The 25,298-nt window shown below is 38.4% G+C and overlaps 1 protein-coding gene across 2 annotated transcripts in view; it reads right to left on the reverse strand.

Annotated features, from left to right (window-relative positions):
- Positions 1–25,298, reverse strand: part of TOX (thymocyte selection associated high mobility group box) — a 336,399-nt gene that overhangs the window by 13,775 nt on the left and 297,326 nt on the right. For both annotated transcript variants that reach the window (XM_073679334.1, XM_073679335.1), the window contains one exon: positions 4,527–4,607. In XM_073679334.1, the coding sequence (XP_073535435.1) occupies positions 4,527–4,607 (81 nt within the window). The remainder of the gene's footprint in view (positions 1–4,526; positions 4,608–25,298) is intronic.

Here is a 25,298-nt window from a genome sequence, read left to right on the forward strand (position 1 = left end):
AAAGATGTATAACACACGACACCAGTGAAAAAGATTTCTTATATATATTTATATATATATATATATATATATATATATAGCTGAATATTCATTACAAAATACACTGTCATACTCCTTGAAAAAGCAATCCGGCGAAATGACGTTGGAGGTTGTGGGGCCTTGACAATATGGTATTTATCCTTGCTTATATGTTATATTTATTTTTGCATATAATGTATCTAGTACAGCACTTTTATTTGGGTATCCACTGGGATTTAATTGATAATTTATTTATTTATATTTTACATAGATTATTGGTTGCTATTAGTGATGAGCGAGTATGTTCTGTTAACACTTTCGGGAGCATGCTCGGGTGCTCGCCGAGTATTTTCAGCGTGCTCGGGTGCTATGTTTTAGTCGTGCTGTGTGCATGATTTGTGACTTTTTGGCAGGTTTAATACATGTGAGGAATGCCTAAGAAACAGTCATTCCTCACATGTATTAAAGCTGTCAAACAGTCACAAATTATGAGCAAGGAGTGACTAAAACATAACACCCGAGCACACTGAAGATACTCTGGAAACACTTGAGCATGCTTGTAAATCGAGTAACGAGCATGCTAGCTCATCACTAGTTGCTACACTTATTTATCATATCTATACACTTTATCATATAATCAGGATTAACTATTCATTGTCATCTATATGCTATACCCCATACATTAACGTTCTGGGAATACTGCTTATCCCTGAGTTTTCTCCTTTTTATTCCTTCATTTTTTTGTTTTATCATGTATATTAATTAAAAATCAATACATTTTATATTTTAAATTAATTTTATGTTGATTCATTATTTATTTGAGTAGGTTTACTATAATAAAGATGTGCAAAATGATTCCCAGGACCCTGGTCTAGTGGTCACGTATGTACTCCGTGGCAGCCGGAACAGAGCACTGCAATCTACTTCTATTGATGGTATATTAAAGGGACAGCAGTGTATGCTTGGTAGTGGCTGTGCTCGGTCCTGCCGCTCGGTCCCATTCACTTTAAGAGCACTGAGCTGCGGATAGCTGCAATACTAGGCACAGCCACTAGTAGCCTGCTAACATTACAACATGGAGCTGATCAGGTAATTGGTAAAACAACAAGCAACCTCATAAAGTCCATAGACATCTACTGTAGATAAGCTCCATGCACATGATTCTACTGAGTTCACAAATCCTTAAAAATGTTAATTATCCATATATTGTTTCATTTAAAAATTAATAGGGGTTCACTTCAATTTGGAATTGAGCAGCAGTACCTGGGAATGGCCACTACATAGTGTGCGGCGCTGTGGTGCTGCGGCTCTGCACACTGTGCACATCTAGCGGCTATGGGACCTGATAATTGCTGATCGGTAGGACCCCCACTAGTGATGAGTGAGCATGCTCGTTACTCGAGATTTACGAGCATGCTCGGATGTTTTCCGAGTATCTTCAGCGTGCTCGGGTGTTATGTTTTAGTCGCGCTCTGTGCATGATTTGCGACTGTTTGACAGCTTTAAGACATGTGAGGAATGTAAAGCTGTCAAACAGTCGCAAATCATGCGCACGAAGTGACTAAAACATATCGGCCGAGCACGCTGAAGATACTCGGCGAGCACCAGAAAGGGTTAGCAGAACATACTCGCTCATCACTTACCCCCACCGATCAGATATAGATTATTTATCCTAAGGTTAAGTCATCAATGTCGTCGTCTTGGTCGATCCCTTTAAAAAGGTGTAGAGAAACTTTTCAAGTAAATATAAAGATTGTTTCAACTTTTTTCTGATATATTTGTTACTGTGGTACAAATAATATGGATCTTAAAAACACAGAAACAAGAAAACAACAAAAGATAAATTACTTTATGTCCTCTTTCCGGGTGATATGGCTGGATACTCCGAAGTGGTTGGTAACAGAAGACAGGACAGATGGATAAACTTGTTTCCATTAAATGACCACTGCCATGCATTGAGTAACAATAGTTCTGTAAATGTTGTATCATATAAATGGCTTGCGGTACCCCCAACTTAACTCAACTGACTTATGTTACAAGCACCAAAGCCGGCGCTGCTTAATGTAAACTGCTAGTTCTGGTTAGAGGAGAGATCGTTAGTATGATAAATTGCATGTTCAGTGGCCGGAATTTTGATTGATCTTCATCTAATCCCCCCAGGGGTTAGCAGCACATTACAAATTCAATTAATGAATTTGTGTGAAGTCTGTACTGGGTCAATTTATGGAGTGAATATACGTTATTTCTCTAGGGAATAGGTCCAGTAATGAATGAGTTTTAGGTATTCTACAGTGTAAACATGCATTCATCAGAAGGGTAAAACAATTTGTAACCTATTACATAAAGTATAATAGAATAATGTAAAACGCTGAATGTCTAAATCATATAAACAACATGTAACTAAATTGCTTGGTACAATAAAAATGGTTTTGCTTTGTTAGATTAAAAAAAAATAAGAAAAACAACATATCTACATAAATGTGTAGCATTTTTTATGAAGGAAATGTGCAACTTTGGATTATTCATTAATATACTTTATATAATCAGAATTTCTACTTTTTTGTTAGAAAATTACTTGCACTACTTACACAGTGCCATAGAGTAATGAGTATAGCATCAGAAAAACATACAAGCAATAAGAGACTAAACCATCATAATACTCTTAGATCCTCATGTACGGTACATTTGTGAAGTTTTCACTTCATAAATCAGATGTCTCTGATGCCAACTTCTCCTTTTTTCTCTAATTCACTGTCAGAATACTGTTATTTCTGTCTGCCATGTTACAGAAAAAGTGGATCTGTAGCCCAGACACAATAAATCTTCCTAAAAGGCTGCTAGTTCCTAAAAAAACATGCCATTTCTCTCTTCTTTCCAATTTCAGGCAGAATCTGCTTGTTTGAAACATGAAGTCCTGAAGACTATGTGCAGGGCAAAGTAACCGAAACAACCTCTGACAAAGCAGCGTGAAACGTGCGTTGGGGCGCTGGGCTACACTTTGGCAGGGTTCCATATTTACATCATGTAAGTGTATTTTATTTAACTACTTTTCTAACTGAAAACAGAGAAAAATGAGCTGGAGTATAAGTTGGTATTAGGAATGAGCAGACCTGTGGAAGTTCGGGTTCTGGTACCCAACCCTAACTTTATTCCAAAGTTCGGTTTGAGTACCAGAACTGTACCCGAACTTGAACCAGAAACAAAACACCATTAAAAACAATGGGGACCCGAACTTCTAAGAGGCAAAATATGCTCTTTCCTCCCGAACAATTCAACGGAGAGATGCCTGTGTTCGGCATTTACCACCAGACACTCACTGTTTAGTACGAACCCTGAACTTTTCAGCTGGGGTTCGCCCATCTCTATTTGGCATGCATGCAACGTATAGGAGCGTGGTCACACTGGCTTGGGGGGGGAGGGTCTATGTTATTAATATGTACTATTACGTTTTAGTTACAGCAATGTATTTGCTCATTTTGTTTTTATATTAGGTTTTTACTTCTCTAACTGGTTTGTATGTTACCCACTGTGGACTACACTTTAATAATGAACTTTAAAATGTGCACATTTCTTTATCGATACTTCATTCTCTTCAGGTCTTTCTGGAGCTACTCTGTTTTTTAAATCCTTTTTTGTGTATCTTTTATACTTAAATAATAAGACTAAAAAATAATACTTGAATAAAGATTGTGATTTTGAAACATTTGTGCAGCACCTTTCTGTTTGGATTTAATCATTTGAAACATTGCAGAGGCTGCTGCGATCACAGGACTTTAATATCTCAGCCAGGAGTAAATGGCTGCTGTAAGTCAAGTTTACTCTTAACCATATTGAAATAAACAAATAAAGCTAATACGCAGTACAGTGAACTCATTTTTAATTTCAGTTTGGAAATTTAAAGCTAAGGCCCATATGTGAAGACGTTTATATGTAGATCACTGGAGGTACCCTTTAATGCATTCATAAGGAAAACTGTAACAGAAATGAATAGGATGTCTCTCATAAGCAGTTAGGGTCACAACACAATGTTAATTTCAAAAGTTGAGTTTTAAATAAATGTATCAAAACAGTAAAGCAACATTTAGAGGTTACCTAACTCCATATAGTTACTTTGTTTCTGAGTTATACTTGTGTTACAAAATGGTGGCAAATGACAAAATGGTCACGTTAAAATGGAATGATTTTCCATGTTCATATTCAAATGTAATGGGAGTTTTTTACTTGTATGATTTAGGTATTCATCATAGCTACATTTTGGATAAAAGGATGTAGTCAATTGTAGCCAGGATTCAGGAGAATAACCTTTATGTAGTCACATATAGTGGAACTCAAAAGGTAGAAAGAAGAAATATTTCCCTAGATCTGTGCTTTTTAATGATTGTCCTAGACACTGAAGAAATGCTAAATTCTTAAAAATAACACACCTCAAAAAAGTATCAAGTTGTAGAAACAAGTTTGAGAAGCTATTTAGGTAATATTGGTAAGAGGTGGTAAATATTTGACATTACCTTGGATACAAGACTTGCTCGGTATGCCGCCAGTTGCTTTAGATATTCCTTTTTGGCAGCTTCAGTTTTCTTCTTATACACCTGAAAATAATACAAATGAAAAACATTAAAAATAGAAGATTATATAAAGACTTCACTGGGCACATTAATGAGAATAACAAGCAATTTCTCACATTGATATAATCCTCTGGTACAGTCAGAATAACAGTAACAAACTGTTCACAATGTGGAGAGCAACCTTTACAACAGTAAAGGGGTTATCCATCCTTTTTATTTAGTCAAACTCAGAGGGGTCTAAACCTAACCCCGTCAAGCTTATACTTTCCTATTGTTTCCTCCAGTGCTGCCCAGGTTCCCCCTTGATCACCATGCATCCTTTTCAGGTGGGGACAGTGGCAATGACAGTGGCAAATCCTCTACTTCTAAACAGAAGTGAATCTAAAATTATTCACTTACCTGCACGCAACCTCCGATCCTCACAAGATCTCCTTCTCTACTCCCCTCTTATCCCCTCTTCCCACAATCACATACAAGATTTCTCCCTCCTACTTTGGAACTCTTTACCCCAACATGTCAGACTCTCACCTACAGTGGAAACCTTCAAAAGGAACCTGAAGACCCACCTCTCTCGACAAGCCTACAACCTGCAGTAACCCTCGCTCCACCACACCGCTGCATAACCAGCTCTACCCTCATCTACTGTATCCTCACCCATCCCTTGTAGACTGTGGGCAGGGTCCTCTCTCCTCCTGTGCCAGTCGCTGACTTGTATTGTTCATGATTATTGTATTTGCTTTTTTTTATGTATACCCCTTTCACATGTAAAGCGCCATGGAATAAATGGTGCTATAATAATAAATAATCATAATAATACTACTTTCTTATTTGGCCCAATTGCTTGCAATCCTTTTAAGAACTTTTTTATGTCTCCAGATGAGATCCTATAAACTTTTCCGCAGTCAGTATGATGATAGTGTCATTTGCTATTGTTTGACTTTTCTGTCATAATTGTACATTGGAATATAGTCAATTCTTTATTGTTTCAGATTTCAAGAAAATGAGACCAGCATTTTGTTTTGGAGAATTTACTGTTTTTTTTTTATTTTTATTTAAATAAGAAAATATTAAAACTACTATATAACACACAATGCATGTTTTTAGATTAAAGCTAGCCCCATGATCAGCTGTTATTACAGAAGAAGCAGCTCTAGAAATGTATAAAGATTAGAAGTAATCATCAAGGAAACTGCAAATAGGTATTTTTCTCAGAATCATCATATAAAACATGGATGAGCCGAATTTACCACTATTTATTTGTAGTTCTCTACTCTGACTTAGGCTGGAGTCACACAACAGTATTTTCTCTCTTCCGAGAGAATTGGGTCGATTATGCTAATCATACTATGATCAAATTCTGATCAGAGTTTGATCAGAGTGTGGTCGTAATGTGATCCGATTTTCTCGGATGAGGAGAAGATGGAAAAAAATTCTCCATCTACTTCATCCAGTCCGTGAAAATTGGGACTGCACTCAGATGCCATCTGTGTGCAGTCTGATTTTTTTGCACAGATTCATTGACTTGCATTGCCGAGTGTGATCCGAATATCGGATGCAAATCGTACATGCTGCAATGTTTCTTCTTGGACAGACTCAGTCCAAGGAAAAATTGGATATGTGCATGGCCCCGTAGAATAACAATAAATGAAGGAAGAGTCAGCTCACCCACTTTAGAAGTCCGATGCACGGAGGCTGGCAGTGCCACAGGAGGATTAAACGAAGAACAAGGATTCCAATGTCAGGATCTTAATTAAAACCACATTTAGCAATAATACGTATGCAATGATTAAAGGGAACCTGTCACCAGTTTTGTCCTATATGACCTAAAATTATAACCTTATTCAGCGTCTGTGCTGCACTCCATGAATGCTTATATAACCCCCTGATTACTCCTGTATGCGCTCCAAAAATCTTTTTAAGTTCTCCGGCGCTGCATGGTAATCCAGTTGATCCGGTCCGATGGGCAAGGTTTCGGCCCTCTCCATCCCTCCCCCCGGCTGCTGCTCACTATCCTCCTTCTTTAATGGACGTGGATGATGCCTCATGTCATCGACACTACCGAGCGAAATCTTGCGCCTGCAAACAGAAATTGCGACTCGCGCCTGCGCACTATGCTTTGCCCTACTGCCGTGTTTTGGGGGGTCTACACGAGGAGCGAAGGGGCTATACAGGCATTTATGGAATGCAGCACAGGCACTGCATAAGGTTTTAGTTGTTAAATGACAAATCTGGTGACAGGTTCCCTTTAAAGACTTCTGTTTGAAACGCGTTTGCCCATAACATTTCCCTAGGGTGGTTGTTACGTATTTTTCTTATTCATATTTTTCCTATATATGTGTTTTTTTAATACTTACCTAATAAATGTGGTTTTAATGAAGATCCTGATTCTGGAATCCTTGTTCTTCATAGAATAACATCAGTCCCGAGTGTGAACTGATGTTTTGTCGTATCGCACTCGGGCCGAAAATATGGTCGTCTGCACGAGCCCTCACAGAGAGAGATCATGACTGGAAGACACCCCTCTAAGACATCTATAGGTCCACTTCATGGAATAACATTTTATGTGGCCTTTAATTTACTACAATCTGCAAGAGTATTCTGGACTTTTTTCATATGATAATTTCTGTTTGAATCTTTGAAGTGTCTTATTGTCTTGGGTCATGCTGTAGAATAATATCCAAGAGTTTTGAAATAATTCATAGAAAATGTCATTGTGGTGCTACTACAAGGATCTAATCCAAAAAGTTCAGATAAGTTAAGATAATTGAGACTTCAGTGGTGCTTGGGAGTAACCTACTAATTAATCCCAAGATACTTTCATCAAACTGACCATGAAGGAACACATCGAAAGAGTGTGAAAGCACCAATAAAGATTAAGTGATTTGATTGACTTGACATAAAAGTAATGGAATTACAGTAGCTCCAAGAAAGAGACATCAGTTTTTTTGGGCTCTGAGGATTTGGCAGCTCATAAGTGTAATTCTGCCTTTCCATATCCCTGCAGCTTCTAATTTAGCAGGACAGGCTTATAATTGAAGCAAATTAACTATTTACTCTTGCTTCTTCTACCAAGGGAGGGAAGGACATACCAGCAGGAAGGAACGTGTAGGAAATAAAATTGTTCTCACTTGTGTCAGACTTGCCCTTCTATAACACATTAGCAGCAATTTCATGAGGCGTCAAACACTGGAATAAATACTGAATAATAAAATAATGAGCTGTTGCTATTGAGTCACGCAGCCATAGCTAATTTTACGGCATAAGAATTATGCAGACTAAAGGAAGGCATATGTTACAGTAATAGTTTGCTTGCTCATGCTACCTGGTCATTAAAATCCCACCAGGAATCCTTCGAAGAGTCAAAGTCTTCTTAAGACACAATCCTATTCTTAAGGAAACCCTTCAATACATCCTTGCACACAGCAATGAATCCAAAATTTAAAGACAAAAATTAATTCTAAAACGGGGGTTCTACATTTTAGGATTTACTATAAACATATGTGTATTTGCTTCTCCGGTTGAAGCTTTAAAGTCATTGACAGTAATGTAAACAAGAGCATTTTGTTTGCAATTTGCAGAATCTATTACAGCTTTACTGTGCTTCCAATTAGAGATGCTAAGGCGATTTTGTACGTTTCCATCTGGTTTACGTTCAACGCAACTTTCATTTTTTTTTTTTTTTTTCACTTAACAACTATTTTACAAAACAGAAAATAAAATGATCTCAGTGTTCCTGTGAATTGTTAGTCTTGGTAAAAAAAAAAATAGAAGCATGTTTAAATCTCCCAAGAGTATTCAATAACGTAATGAATAAAGAAAGGCTCATATTTAAGGGACCTCTCAGTAACTGGCTGGTAATAATTAAGCTGCTGCCTAGAGTCTGCTGTAATGTGCCCTGTATTATGAATACTGATAATAATTAAAACCTGATTTGTCCCCAACAGATAAATATAGTTCAGTGATGAGAATGTAGCTGTATAATTGCAATCTGTTATTTAACTCCTAGCATTTAAATATTCAAAGAAAGAATAGTATTTCAATGAAAAGTATAGTAGACTCCCTCATCACAGTAATAACAAATTATTCCAAGGCTCAACTGTAATCAATCTATTATCAGCACTGAGGTCCACAATGATTTGATCAGGGCTTATCATGGAGAATTGTTAACTGCTTTTCACACATGAATGTAACTGTATATCCTTGCCAGGGTGAGAGTGTATGGATCAGGTCCAGGAGCTGAGCCTGCTCTCCATAAGACAGTTGATTGGTGGGTTATACATCCAGGACATGCCTCTAGCAGTGAAGATCAGAGATAGCTCTGATCATTGCTGTTAACTGTTTAGATGCTGCTGTTAATCACTGACAGAAGCATTTAAATGGTTTGGTTGCTGGTGTATGCATGTATCAGCACCCATTTCTGCCTTATAAAGTAGTCATAGGGTGCAGATGGGTTACCATGGCATTCGGGTACCTAATGAAGGCCCGCATCAGTGCCATCTCAGTCCCAGGGTTGCCAACTTGACTTTATTTTTTTCTGGAGAGCTTATCAAAAAATTACGGACAGACAATAATTTTTACAAAAAAATAATAAATGATTATGATTATAAGCGATACATGTCTACATCCCATAATTCTGATATGAAGACATCAGCTACAATCAGTGTAAACTGTAAAATGATAATTACAGTCAAAATAATCTGTATAAGTTTCTTCAGCTTCAAAGAAATCACGGACGCTTTACTTTCTTTTATGGACAGGGCAAAAAAATGCCCTATTTTTAAGGAATGTCCAGGAATCTTTGGATGGTTGGCAACTCTGTTCGGTCCTCCTAAAAAGCCCAGCCTATGGGTGTGCTTCATAGGAGAATGTAAATTTCCCTATATACTGCAAAACCATAGTATTGCAGTTTATAGTACAAGCAATGAAATGATTGCGGGTTCAAGTGCCCTAGGGGGTCTTAAAAATAAATTGAAAATTAATTTATAAATGTTTCTTAAAAACATAAAAAAAAAAAATATATATATATATATATATATATACAGTACAGACCAAAAGTTTGGACACACCTTCCCATTTAAAGATTTTTCTGTATTTTCATGACTTTGAAAATTGTACATTCCCACTGAAGGCATCAAAACTATGAATTAACACATGTGGAATTATATACTTAACAAAAAAGTGTGAAACAACTGAAAATATGTCTTATATTCTAGGTTCTTCAAAGTGGCCACCTTTTGCTTTGATGACTGCTTAGCACACTCTTGGCATTCTCTTGGTGAGCAGTGGTTTCCTAGCAGCTATTTTACCACGAAGGCCTGCGGCACAAAGTCTCCTCTTAACAGTTGTTGAAGAGATGTGTCTTCTGCTAGAACTCTGTGTGGCATTGACCTGGTCTCTAATCTGAGCTGCTGTTAACCTGCGATTTCTGAGGCTGATGACTCAGATAAACTTATCCTCAGAAGCAGAGGAGACTCTTGGTCTTCCTTTCCTGGGGCGGTCTTCATGTGAGCCAGTTTCTTGGTAGCGCTTGATGGTTTTTGCAACTGCACTTGGGGACACCTTCAAAGTTTGCCCAATTTTTCGCACTGACTGACCTTCATTTCTTAAAGTAATGATGGCCACTCGTTTTTCTTTACTTAGCTGCTTTTTTCTTGCCATAATACAAATTCTAACTGTCTATTCAGCAGGACTATCAGCTGTGTATCCACCAGACTTCTGCACAACACAACTGATGGTCCCAACCCCATTTTTAAGGCAAGAAATCCCACTTACTAAACCTGACAGGGCACACCAGTGAAGTGAAAACCATTTCCGGTGACTACCTCTTGAAGCTCATCAAGAGAATGCCAAGAGTATGCAAAGCAGTCATCAAAGCAAAAGGTGGCTACTTTGAAGAACCTAGAATATAAGACATATTTTCAGTTGTTTCACACTTTTTTGTTAAGTATATAATTCCACATGTTAATTAATAGTTTTGATACCTTCAGTGTGAATGTACAATTTTCAAAGTCATGAAAATACAGAAAAATCTTTAAATGAGAAGGTGTGTCCAAACTTTTGGTCTGTACTGTATATATACTGTATATAAAAGCTGAATTGCCACTTCTGTAAAAGTCCATATTATGAAAGAAAAAAAATAACAAACCCATATGGTAAACTATGGTAAATCAAAATTAAAGAATTGTGGTCCCAGCACCTCCCCAGAAAAGTAATATAAAACTTTCAAAACATTGTATGTACCCCAAAATAATATCAATATATCTTACAGCTCACCTCGCAAAAAAAAACAGCGTTCACACATTTCAATCAGCAGAAAAATTAAAAAGTTATGGGTCTCAGAAAATGATGACACTGACACAAACCAATTTTTTTTACAAAATTCAGATTTTTTTTTTTTTAACTACTAACATAATAAAAACTTTACAAGTTTGGCATCACTATAGTCGTACTGATCAGAAGTATCATGTTGTCAAGTCATTGTTAATGCTCAATAAATGACGGAAAAGAACACAAATCAGAATACAATGTAGACATTGCTTTTTTTTCCTTCACCATTTCACCTCACTTTTTTCTCCCGTTTTTCAGTACATTATATGGTAAAGTAAATGGTGCCATTCAAACCTACAACATGCTCCACAAAAACAATCTCTTGTCCAGCTGTGTTGACAGAAAAACAAAAATGGCCTTTGTAATTAGAGGAAGAAACAAACAAAAGCACAAAACCAGAATTAGTTAGGTCTTCATAGGTTAAAGAGGTTGTCTCAGCATGACTCTTTTTATAGAGAAGATTATTACTAATCTGGGAAATGCCTGAGGTGTTATCCCCAGAGGAAGCTGCAGCCGGCTATACAATTCACCTGTAGTACTACAATTCAATCAGATGAATGGTTCTCCCTTTAACCACTTCGCGCCAGAGCCTGTTTTTGCCTTCGTGACCGGGCCAATTTTTTCAATTCTGACCACTGTCACTTTATGAGGTAATTACTCTGGAACGCTTCAACGGATCCCCCTGATTCTGAGACTGTTTTTTTGTGACATATTGTACTTCATGATAGTGGTAAAATTTCTTCGATATCACTTGCGTTTATTTGTGAAAAAATCGGAAATTTGGCGAAAATTTTGCAATTTTCAAACTTTGAATTTTCATGCCCTTTAATCAGAGAGATATATCACACAAAATAGTTAATGAATAACATTTCCCACATGTCTACTTCACATCAGCACAATTTTGGAACCAAAATTTTTTTCTGTTAGGAAGCTATAAGGGTTAAAAGTTGACCAGCGATTTCTCATTTTTACAACAAAATTTACAAAAACATTTTTTTAGGGACCACATCTTATTTGAAGTGACTTTGAGGAGCCTTTATGACAGAAAATACCCAAAAGTGATACCATTCTAAAAACTGCACCCCTCAAGGTGCTCAAAACCACATTCAAGAAGTTTATTAACCCTTCAGGTGCTTCACAGGAATTTTTGGAATGTGGAAGAAAACAATGAACATTTAACTTTTTTTCACAAAACTGCTACTTTAGCCTCAAAGTTTTAATTTTCACAAGGGCAGCCAGAAAAAATGGACCCCAAAATGTGTTGTGCAATTTCTCCTGAGCACGCTGATACCCCATATGTGGTGCAAAGCCACTGTTTGGGCGCACGGCATGGCTCGGAAGGTAAGGAGCGCCATTTGACTTTTGGAATGGAAATTTGACTGGAATCGATAGCGGACGCCATGTTGCATTTGGAGAGCCCCTGAGGTGCCTAAACAGAGGAAACCCCCAACAAGTCACCCCATTTTGGAAACTAGACCCCTCAAGGAACTTATCTAGATGTGTGGTGAGCACCTTGAACCCCCAGGGGCTTCACACAATTTTATAATGTTGAAGGGTGAAAATAAAAAAACACATTTTTAACACAAAACTGCTACTTTAGCCTCAAATTTTTAATTTTCACAAGGGCAGCCAGAAAAAATGGACCCCAAAATGTGTTGTGCAATTTCTCCTGAGCACGCTGATACCCCATATGTGGCGCAAAGCCACTGTTTGGGCGCACGGCATGGCTCGGAAGGTAAGGAGCGCCATTTGACTTTTGGAATGGAAATTTGACTGGAATCGATAGCGGACGCCATGTTGCATTTGGAGAGCCCCTGAGGTGCCTAAACAGAGGAAACCCCCAACAAGTCACCCCATTTTGGAAACTAGACCCCTCAAGGAACTTATCTAGATGTGTGGTGAGCACTTTGAACCCCCAGGGGCTTCACACAATTTTATAATGTTGAAGGGTGAAAATAAAAAAACACATTTTTAACACAAAACTGCTACTTTAGCCTCAAATTTTTAATTTTCACAAGGGCAGCCAGAAAAAAATGGACCCCAAAATGTGTTGTGCAATTTCTCCTGAGCACGCTGATACCCCATATGTGGTGCAAAGCCACTGTTTGGGCGCACGGCATGGCTCGGAAGGTAAGGAGCGCCATTTGACTTTTGGAATGGAAATTTGACTGGAATGGATAGCGGACGCCATGTTGCATTTGGAGAGCCCCTGAGGTGCCTAAACAGAGGAAACCCACAACAAGTGACTGAATTTTACAATCTACTCCTCTGTATAAATTAATCTAGTGGTGGGAAAATAAGTAGGTAAATGGTCACTAAACCCATAGATGAATTCCCACAGAGGTGTCATTTCCATAATGGGGTCACTTCAGGGGGGATTATGCTGTTCTGGCACTTTTCAGAGTACCAGAGCTAAAGAATCCCCCCTGAAGTGACCCCATTTTGGAAATGACACCCCTCTGGGAATTCATCTATGGGTTTAGTGACCATTTTAACTCGATGGATGATTTCCAGAAACAAGCACGCAATGGAAGGTTTAGATTCTGGAGAACCCCCCCTGGAAATTAAGTGAGCTCTACTCGAATATGTCATTCACTAAATGAACCAAATGTTTGAATGACAAATTGGGATACATTTTTACAGTTTAAAAACGTGGTTCTGTGTGGAAGATTTTAAAACAGTCAGTGACGCATAAGGCTGGCAATGATGGGCATTGTGGGCAATAGTAGCGGGTATCACGCCTCATTCCTCTCTTAGTACATACACGACATCTTTTCTGGGGTTTCCTTCTTGTTTCCGTTGCTGGAATAAGTGCAATAAAATGTCGCTCAGTGAGTCTTTTCACATCCTCAGATTCTAATGGATGAGCGGGGCTAACACTTTGAAAGACAAGATTTTCAATTACCTTTTCTTGATAATCAAGAAAAGGATCTGAATTTCCTGCTTTTTTGTACAACACAAAAGAATTGTATGTGGCCACCTGAAACAAATAGATAACCAACTTTTTATACCAGGTATAGGACTTTCTTGATACCTGGTATGGCTGTAGAACCTGGTCTGCAAGGTCCACACCCCCCATGTGTTTGTTGTAGTCAATGACTGACACAGGTTTTTGCTTCGGAGTGGTGGATCCTAGTTCTACAGTGGCCCTTGTGGCATCTGTGTGGATCGAGCTGAGGACAAAAATATCCCTCTTATCCCTATATTTCAGGGCAAGCAGCTCTCCGTTGCGTACAGCCCCTGACTGCCCCTTTTGGAACTTTTGGTTGACCAATGGTTGTGGAAACCCCTGACGGTTTTTATGGATGGTCCCACAAGCCCCGATGTTGTGTTCAACCAGACTTTTAAATAGGGGTATGCTGGTGTAATAATTGTCCACATATAGATTGTAGCCTTTTTGAAAAAATGGACTTATCAGCTCCCAAACAATTTTTGCAGATGTCCCCAGATAAGTAGGGCATCCTGGTGGGTTTAGTTGGCTATCTTTCCCCTCATATATGCGGAAAGCGGATGTGTATCCGGTTGAACTTTCGCACATTTTATAGATCTTTATTCCAAACCTTGCCCTTTTAGATGGGATAAATTGCTTGAGGTGCAGTCTTCCTTTGAATTTTACAAGGGACTCATCTATAGAAATATTTTGTGTTGGGGTGTAGAGGCTTAAGAATTTTTCTGACAAATTTTCAATGATGGGTCTAATTTTATATAACCTGTCATGTTCTGGGGCATTTCTGGGCAGGCATTGACTATTGTCGTTAAAATGCCAAAACCGCATGAGCATTTCATAACGGGTCCTAGGCAGAATGACTGAAAACATAGGGGTGGCTTGAACAGGGTGGTTGGACCAGTAGGATCGAATGCTCGGTTTTTTAACAAGCCCCATGGCAAATGTAAGTCCTAAAAATTTTTTTATTTCCGGGACATTAGTTGGTGTCCATAAATTTGCCCTAGCATAGTAAGATCGGGGATTCTGGCTTATGAATTGGGATGCATATAAATTTGTTTGCACGACAATATGCTCTAGCAAGCTGTCTGTAAAAAACAAATTAAAAAAATGAATTGGTCCAAAATCTTCCACCTCCACATTTATACCAGGAGTGGCGTTGAAATCAGGGCTGAATGGAGCAGCCGAATCCGAAGCCTCCCATCTGGGAAATGCTAGATCATGTGGCAAAGCCCCTTGTACACTGGCGTGCGCCAATTCACTAGTAGCAGGGACAGTGCTTGTACTGGGCAGTGTTCCCTGATTTGGAGACGTTTCTCCAGTAGCGCTATTTGCCCCTATTGTTGTACTGGTCCTTGGGCTTGAGGATGGACCAGAATCACTACTCATTTCTGAGCTCTCAGTGTCGCCGCTACTAAAGCCCTCAAAATCCACATCTCCATCTGAGATTGCGCTGTCATCAGTGTCAGAACACAGCAGGGCATACACCTCCTCTGCGGTATAAGTCTGACGGGCCATTTTATTTTTAGATTTTTTGACTGGACTGAACGGACCGGACTGAACGGACGGGACTGATCTGACAGGACTGACTGACCTGACAGGACTGACTGACTGATCTGACAGAACTGACTGACAGATCTGACAGGACTGACTGACTGACAGATCTGACAGGACTGACTGACTGACAGATCTGACAGGACTGACTGACTGGACTGATCTGACAGGACTGACTGACTGGACTGATCTGACAGGACTGACAGATCTGACAGGACTGACTGACTGACAGATCTGACAGGACTGACTGACTGACAGATCTGACAGGACTGACAGATCTGACAGGACTGACTGACTGACAGATCTGACAGGACTGACTGATCTGACAGGACTGACTGATCTGACAGGACTGACTGACTGATCTGACAGGACTGACTGACTGATAGATCTGACAGGACTGACTGACTGATCTGACAGGACTGACTGACTGACTGATCTGACAGGACTGACTGACTGATCTGACAGGACAGACTGACTGATCTGACAGGACTGACTGATAGATCTGACAGGACTGACTGACTGATAGATCTGACAGGACTGACTGACTGACAGATCTGACAGGACTGATCTGACAGGACTGACTGATCTGACAGACTCACTAACCCTAACTCTTACTTTCTTTTTTATTTTATTTTTTTTACTTTCACAGTGGCAAGGCTGACACAGCTCTTGTCACACTGTTTCTCCTCTGCTCTCTCACTGAGATCGGAGGAGAAACAGTGTATTTATCAGGCAGATCGCCCGGGAAAGTTTGTTGCTAAAACAAACTTCCCTGGTGATCTCTCTGATTGGCTGGTGTGACGCTGACATCATCGAGACCTGAGCCAATCAGGTCTCAATGATGTCAGAGGTCACAGCACCGGGATCCCCGCCGCTCCTGAGGTATGTGGGGGGTCCCGATCGCCGACCACCAGCTGTTACTATCTTTTAAATGCCGCGATCGCTATGGATCGCGGCATCTAGAAGATAGGAACAGGTTAACATCATGGGGACCTGATCCATTCAGGTCCCCATGATGCCACATGTCAGAGCTATCGCTCTGAACCGGTACCGCAGCGCTAGCAGGACCCTGGGGGTCCTGAGCGCTGCGGGACCACCCACCGTTTTTAAACGTCGGCGCTGCACAGAGTCCGGGCAGCGCCGACGTTTATGTACAGTGGGCGGTCCTGAACCGGTTAATACATTCCAGGGACCCACCTTTATGATGTCTAGGATGGCACTATGAGGATCCAATAGGGTATAGGAATATGGGTTATTCTGAGAAGAATTCAACTTTTGCACGCATTCATTGTTTTACTACAAGTTACCGTGTTAGGCATAGGGTAGATATTTGCATATTATGGTATATACTCTGCAATATCTCCTCATCGTGTCTTGACCAGTAAGCATTAGTAAACTTTTACTCTCAACGACAATAATTACTGATTGAACGAAATATCGAAGATTAAATTGCGTGTAATTAATAGGATGAAAAATGATCATAATTGGAATTGAATTTCCACGGCCAAACAGCAGCCTACAGGCCTGGTCACGCCAAGCTGAAGTGTCGCAACAAACATTAGCCTCTAAAATGCTACAAATATATTGCATGAAGTTATATATTACATCTGCCCTAAAAGAGAAAAGAAGTCTGACAATTTAGTTTTTGTAGATACCAAGAGTATAATTGTTGGAGGAATCAAGCTTTTCTAAATTTTTTTGGATCAGCAGTAAACCGTAAAAAGATAATTTACCATTGGTTTTAGTGATTTTTTTGGGTTGCGACAGTATTGAATTCTGTCGATAGTCTTCTGACTGGTTACTACTGTACTGTGTAACTGCTAATTCCCTAAGCTCAGAGTGTCCCGATCATTTGAACATAGTAAATTGTTCTCATTTAATCTTTCTAAAAAATTGCTCCATACATGTCAGTCCAACAATAACTTCACTGGGGGTTAGGAGGACATGAGTCGGCATCCACCATGACCAGGAGAAATATTGAAGTGATTACCACAAAGGGGTCAAATACTGTAGATATATCATCCTGATGAATTGTTCTTTCTGACAGAAAAATCAAGAGTTGTGAAAGATGGCTACACAAAACACCCAAGCCATAAATCATACTAGACAAAAGAGTGAAGTGAATGTTAAAGAATATTTAAAACAGAATTACTAAAATTAAACATATCTTTAATAGAATGGCAAAAAAGCAAAGTTGGCCTTTAGGCTGGGATAAATCAAAAAGTCTCAAGATATTAAGGAATTTTTTTTTTTAAAGTAATCAGTGTTATTAACGAGCTAAAAAGATATTTCAATTGACCTTGAGAAATTAAATCCTATTTAATCCTACAACTGGCGCCATCACCAACAATGCTAATGTATTCCACATGCCATTATTTTCTTAATTCAGGACCCTAAAAAACTATATATTTACCATACAGAAGATGCAAATTAGGATGCAACAACATTAGTACATTGTAGGTATTGTATGATCAAATTCGGTGGCAATCTATGAATTTCTCAAATGTTAAGGAAAAAATATATATAAAATCTAGAGAAAAAATTTGGGAGGCTGTTGATTAATTGTCTTATTTTACTTAAAAAAAAAGTTACTTTGAGGTTGGTCATAACAGACCTTCTCTAATTAAAGGGTATTTCCAATTCTTCCGTTCTATTAATGCTTCCATATACCATTGTTTCATCAAAGACAATGGGATATGGAAGCTGCCTCCTAAGTACCTTGTCAAGCCAAACATTTATCCTCCCGCAATCGTTAAAGGAAAGCTGTGGTATTATATGGTTCTCCATTAAGGCTAAAAGGACAAACCCTGTCCAAATACCCCATCAGTTTGTTTATAGGGCTGATCTTGTCCGCCCAAAGGAAACAAAAAATAAAATAAAAAAAATAAAGTAAAAATCATAAAGTGTATAGAAAAAGGATTTAATTTTTTTTTTATTGAATTACACGATAATGACATATGTTAAATATGTTTTTCATGTATAAATTTAATGTAAATTGCTAGGAAAAAGATTAATATAAATTAATGTGAGACCCCCCCCAGTATATTTATATCAATGTCAACTTTCACTATCTTAAAACTGTATAGATATATTCAGCCAATGGATTATTCTGGAATGGGCATGTGGTTCTCTGAAGTAAAATTCCGAAATATTGGATTATGTTCATTGTACGGTTTGATATTGTAAGGTTTTAGAATATTACATAATCCATTTGAAGTAGGTCAATGAGATATTCTCTAAGACCTTCAGGACATCATATTTTCTGAAACCTATGTTAGCTGATACTATACAGTAATCTGATCCAAAGAATATTTGTTCAGAGTCTCTAATAATTTTGCTCAATGAATCTAATTTTGAAAATAAGGGACATTGGACTTGATATTGCTTAAAGATGTCTTTCAAATGCGCATAGTAAAGTAATGTACCTAATTTGGTTAAGTGTTTAAGTGCCAGTGACCTTGCACCGAGTCTAGTGAGGAAGTGCTTTATTTCGATTCATACCAAGTAGCCATGAGAACTTATATGGAAAACAGTCATCCACTAGTTCTGCTTTTTATGATGGAATTTCTCATTTATGGAAAGCTTAAGGGTTTTAAACATGTAAATGTTTCTCAAATCCTATGATGTATTATATTAAGTAGAACTGACAAGTACTTTTAGTGAAAAGATTTTTCAAATTACATTGTCAGTAAGCATCAAATGTTGGAAGGTTGATATAAGTCTTATGCTGGCCATATATATCATATTTTTTATGAAAGACAAACTCGGTATTTCCTTTCCTATGGCACTTGTGGTAAACTAGGATCTGAGCTAAAACTTTTCTTATATATTATTTATAACTTATTAAAAAGTCTTATTTCAAAATCATAAATAGAGTAAATTACCCCAAAATACCAAAGTATCAATCAATATCATGTATTAAAATAAATTTACTGACAGATAACATACAGCATTGTTAACACCTGCCTAATATACCATGTATCATGCATCAGCCTTACTATCAATCAGGGCTGTGGCGTCAGTAAGCCAAACCTCTGACTCCGACTCCAACTCCGACTCCTCAATTTCCATGACACCGACTCCACGACTCCGACTCCCTCATATATGGCTCATGTTTAAGTGATAAATTTACTATAGCACAGATTCATCTCAGCTAAAAGTCTAGACCCTTACATCAGGAATAGGACAGACATTTATAGGACATTTCATAATGTTCCCAAATTCCTATGAAAAAAATATTCCCCACAAACTGCATTGAACTACTGTCCATTTTATACCGACTCCAATTCCGACTCCACCAAAATTGACACCGACTCTGACTCCACGACTCCAACTCCACAGCCCTAATATCAACTTCAACAACAAATATGACTGCAGACATATCATTATGGTATTCAAGGTAGAATCTATCAGCAGCCTAAACTATATTAGCCAACACAATCCAAAACTATATTAGGCCTAAATTCCACGCAGCCATACATCGAGATCTGCTGCTGATTAGTGTTGAGCGAATTTGTTCGGGATTTCAAATTCGGGTTCGTGTTTCCGGCTTGTTCGCGCCAAAAAATAGACTCCGCCCACAAACATCCCTGATTTGCCACGCTATCATGCAGATAACATCTGCGTGACAGTGTGGCAAATCAGGGATGTTCATGGGCAGAGCCAATTTTTTGGTGCGAACAAGCCGGAACCCCGAACACGAACCTGAATTTGAAATCCCGAACAAATTCGCTCAACACTACTGTTGATAACCGCCAACATCCTCCTGGTCCCACATGTCCCTTGATGAACCCCTTAATGAACGAGTGAACGTGTTGGGCAGTTAAGTATATAATCGACTCATTATACTTCCATATGAACTAGTCAAAGGGAATCTGATTGACAGATATCTTCATTTGTACATGTGAGGGAGAGATTTGTCAATCACCTGCAGAGGCGCTGGGAAGAGCCGGCCGGGAGCTGCTATAGACTGGTCACATTTCTGGCTAAGATCAACGACCGGATCTTCAAAGCATATTTTGTCTGAAACACGAGAGCGTTTCAGAGAATAATATACCTGGCTGCAATCATGCTATCAGACTGCAATTCATGCTGTGCGTGGTTTGGTTGGTATGAATCGCCTGACAGGTTCCCTTTCAATTTACATATACACTAGGTTATATATCTAATGTATTCTATCTTTATGTGTATTATATGTTTAGCTCTGTCATACATGTATTATTTTGAATGACACAACAGATACAGGACATTATGACCTATTTTTGAATATGTTTAGCAGACTGACACAAGGATATTAAAGCGCAAGCCGATGTTGAGAGGGGGCGCCAATACCATTTTCTTACTAGGGTGCCAACATCCACATTAGGTAGGGACAATTTTTGAATTGCATGGAATTTAGACCTAATATAGTTTAGGTTGCTGACAGTTCCTACCATGAACATCGTAATATAATAATCTATAGTCATGTTTGTTGTTGTACCAGATAGTATGGCTTATGCATGATACAGGGTTTGTTAGGCAGATGTTGACAAAGCTGTGTGCTACCGTTCAATCAACTCACTATCATACACGATATTGAGTAATACTTTAGTATTCATGGGTAATTTATTCTATTAGTTATTTATTAATAAGGTTATTTAATAACTATTCCATAAAGTATTGTTCTTTTTTAAAGAAAGGGTGGGTCAATATTAAATAACAGTTAAACCTTTACACTTCATGCTGATATAATAATTTATGTTGGTTAAATAAGACTTTTCCCATGCAATTCCTATTTTTCACCAAAGATAAGTGGCATCCAATATCTTTGACCATTTATTAAGCACAGCAGAAAGTTTAAAGGGACTTTAACCTTTTTTAACTTTTTCACTAATTCATGGTGGCCATGCTGAAAATAATTGTCACTCTCCTACCCAAGTCTAGAACTGCTGAGCTTCCACCAATACTCCGGTGATTCGGTATAAGTTGCAGAAGTGATGTTACATGAACAGCCCATATTTTGGATGTCTGAATTACAGCACCCCACCTCCCATGTCTATCACTGCTGGTAACTTAAACTGTGAGAGAACCATTACGATGGAGCTACTGAGGTTTACTCAACTTTTACATGTTTTTTTCCTAAAAGACTTGTACATATTTTCAAAGTTTATTTCCACTCGTAATATATTTCAATTATTTTTGCTAATGATTCACTGTATTAGTTTAATAGCTGGACAGTAATACATAACATCATAGAAAAGTAAAATTGTACTTGAAAAAAAGTCCCAAAACAGTTAGATCAATAGAATAATACAATTTTCTTGCAGAACAAGATGATAGTTGCTTCATCACTGTAATGGGATTCTATCATACATATAGTAACAATCATTTTCCAAAGAGCATTTCATTGATCCGACTATTCTTCTCTGAAGAAATTACAACATTTTATTACTCTGTAAAAAAACCCACTATCAATCCTAAATAAGCCCAAAAAAAACAATCTCTTACAAACTGATACATGTGTTCTGAGATACAGAGAACTGTAGTGAAATACAATGAAAAATAGGCACATAAATGGTCAAAAAGCTGCTAATATTCTTTGTTTTCAAGGATTTACTAAAGATTTTTTCTTCACCTTTTTTTTTGCAAAAATGTACCAATAATCAAACTATATTTCTTCATCCGAACCTATACACTGGTAACATACTGTTTTATATTATATACAATGCATAAGGAGATGGATTGAAGTAATAATTCTGTAAACAGAAGTTTTGTGGTAAGAAAAATATTGGGAATTTATGGGATACATTGAATGGGCAGAGTCAGACTAAGATGAAGGTGTTACCCAGCAGTAGGAGGCAGTGGTGATGCAATTATCCCATAGCATTCTGTGGACTTGCCAATCAGCAAGTTCAGCATTTGACATCACTATCTTAAAGTGGTTGTCCCACAAAAAAAGTATATTTTAATTAATAAACCTTGAAATAATAATAAGTTTCACAATTGAATGTGTTAAAAAATGTTCCTGTTCTGAGATAATCTTATAAATGTGTCCCTGATATGTACTGTGTTTTTTACTGTGTCCAACAATGCAGAGCCTGTCCAGTTCATAGTTGGTGCATATCACAGCTCCTGGCCAGAGGAGGAAGCATAAGAGACTATAAAGAAGACAAAGCAGGGGCTCACAGCTGCCTCTTTCTGTGAGGTAACCCATTTCTCTGCCTGTTTTATCATAGAAGCCAATGTTTCTTCCTCATCTCCAGCCTTTTGAATTCATCATCAATCAAGTCAGTGACGTAGAATCTCTGGTGACTTGATTTATGAAGATCCCACTGGACACGGCGGAAACACTTACTCCTGTGATAAAACAAGCAGGGAAATGTGTTACCTCACAGACAGATGTAACAGAGAGCCCCTGCTGTGTATCTATATACTCTTTTATGCTTCCTTCCCTGGCCAGGAGCTTTTGCATGCACCGACCATGAACTGGAGCAGCTCTACATGGTTATACACAGAACATAAGACAGCATATAGCAGAGGCATATTTTTTCAACACATCCAATTATGGAACCAAATATTATAAGGTATATTAATTAAAATGTATTTTGTTAGTGGGACAACCCCTTTTATGTTCCCATAAAACTTAGTGTTTGACCAGCAGCTATCTATCTCTCATACATATGCAAGCTCAGTTTGGCTGAGTGTTCATGAATTTTCAAAGAGGAGTAAACTACTGTTAGACTTCCTTGTCAGTAGCTTATTTCTCAGGTGAACAAAGGGATAAGGTTCTGGAGTTATTCAAACTGCCTCCTCCTTCACTCCTCAGATAGCATTAGTCATAGGAAAATGAGGAGGCCCAAATGCACATTAGATAATTGGCTTGTCCCAGGAAATGGATGGGTTAGGTCAAATTTAATCTAATGTGTATGGAAGCCTTTGCTTGACTTTGCATAGTCTATATAAATGTTACCACATCAGTGGACTGGACAATGTCTCCTGCAAGTCCAGTATCACTAGATGCTTGTTTGGTCCTGGAAAATGGGCAGGATTGGCCAAATATATTCAAATATGCATGCAAGCGTTGAACGGACTCTACATTGTCCATACAAGCCTTACCCCATCAGTGGACTGGACACTGCCTTGTGCAAGATCAGCATCTGCATTGAACACTGTGCTGAGCTGGCTGGGTACAATCAGAACACAAAAAAGACCTGTAAGCGTGTCCAGATCCTAGACAAACACATGTTCCAATTCTAACATTATTACAAACCTTAAGAATATTATGAGAATGATTTAAATAACAGCACGTGTTTTATTGTGTGAACTGTTATAAAAGACATGTTTAGTCTGTGGATGGCATGAGTGGGGTATCAATTAATTTGTTGGCTCCTGCAACGGAACAGTTTGGCCCATGAACTGCACAAAGTCAATCAACTGATATGTAAGAGTGTTAGTTAGGAGGACTATCAAGCTAAATGCCTCTCATTAAATTAGTTCAAGAGTTCAACTGGATCAATCCTAGCTAGCAATAATGCAGCTTACACATGGCAATCACTAGTTAACTCTTTAGCAGCTCCATCAGCTTCAGGGAACACATCTGATCCTAGATCGTTGAGTACATGCCATCGATACTATTCTCAGATATCTTTCTCATAAAAGTAGAAACAAATTTACAGTATGAGGTAAATAATGGCACACAACCCTAAAAAATTAGATGTGTGTTTCGTAAATAATGGTTGAAGGTAGACAGCGTTCTCTCATAATTGAAGACAGGCAAAGGGTCGGGGCAAGCAGAATACAGGTAAATGAGGTCAGGATACCAGGTTGGTAATAGAATAGATACATCAAAAGTACACCTTAGCTCAAACAAGACCCTAAGGGTTACCATAAGTATCGGGCAATAGATCAGTTTCCAAGATGAGAGCAGAGATCCCACCCAAGAGGCAGCAGCGGCAAGCAGGACGCCGTGCAGGAAGGCTGGGGAGGACATGGGGGTAGAAAGAAGCAGCAGCAGTGACCATAAGGATGACAGTGATGAATAAGTGTCACAATAACGTTCCAGTGTTTGCCATGAAAAAGACAACTTTTATAATCAAGAGAGTTGTGGCACAATTTTTGACAAGAATGGCTTCTTTATGCCTAGACAGAATTTGTATTGGACACACTACAATTACAATACATACAGGGTGGTCCAAAAGTAGGTGGACAGAAAGTGTAATAAGGTTATGAAGGGGGAGATTTATCAAACATGGTGTAAAGTGAAACTGGCTCAGTTGCCCTTAGCAACCAATCAGATTCCATTTTTCATTCCTCACAAGTCCACCAGAAGAGCCTCTTTGGAATTGGGAATTTCACGAGTTCTATCATGCGAATCCTGAAATCTATTAGGTGGAAAGCTTATCGTACACGTCTAATTCATGGTTTATTGGAGGATAATCCAGACAGGCGGCTGCAATTTAGTGAGAGTATGCTTAACGAAATTGAAGAAAACCCAGTAATTTTAGATAACATGTGGAGTGATGAAGCTTCTTTCAAATTATCCGGCCATATTAACAGACATAATTGTATTTACTGGTATAATGAGAACATGCATTTAACATTAGAGCAACAACTAAATGAGTCTGGTGTCAATGTTTGGGGTGGTATTTCAAGTTTTGGTGTTTTAAGACCAATATTTTTTGATGGAACAGTCACAGGAGATAAGTATCTCGAAATTCTAATGAATCAAGTTGTTCCCCAGTTACAGCAACAGCCTAATTCGAATGACCTTTATTTCCAACAAGATGGGGCCCATCCACAATATTCAAGAGTAGTCCGCGAGTATCTTGATGAAACATTTCCTAATAAATGGATTGGCCGAAGAGGCCCACTTGATTGGCGGACACGTTCCCCAGACTTAACCCCAATGGATT

The sequence above is a fragment of the Phyllobates terribilis genome, unplaced genomic scaffold (assembly GCF_046119375.1).
Source record: "Phyllobates terribilis strain yellow unplaced genomic scaffold, ASM4611937v1 Scaffold_4__5_contigs__length_816908805, whole genome shotgun sequence".
NCBI classification, from domain to species: Eukaryota; Metazoa; Chordata; class Amphibia; order Anura; family Dendrobatidae; genus Phyllobates; species Phyllobates terribilis.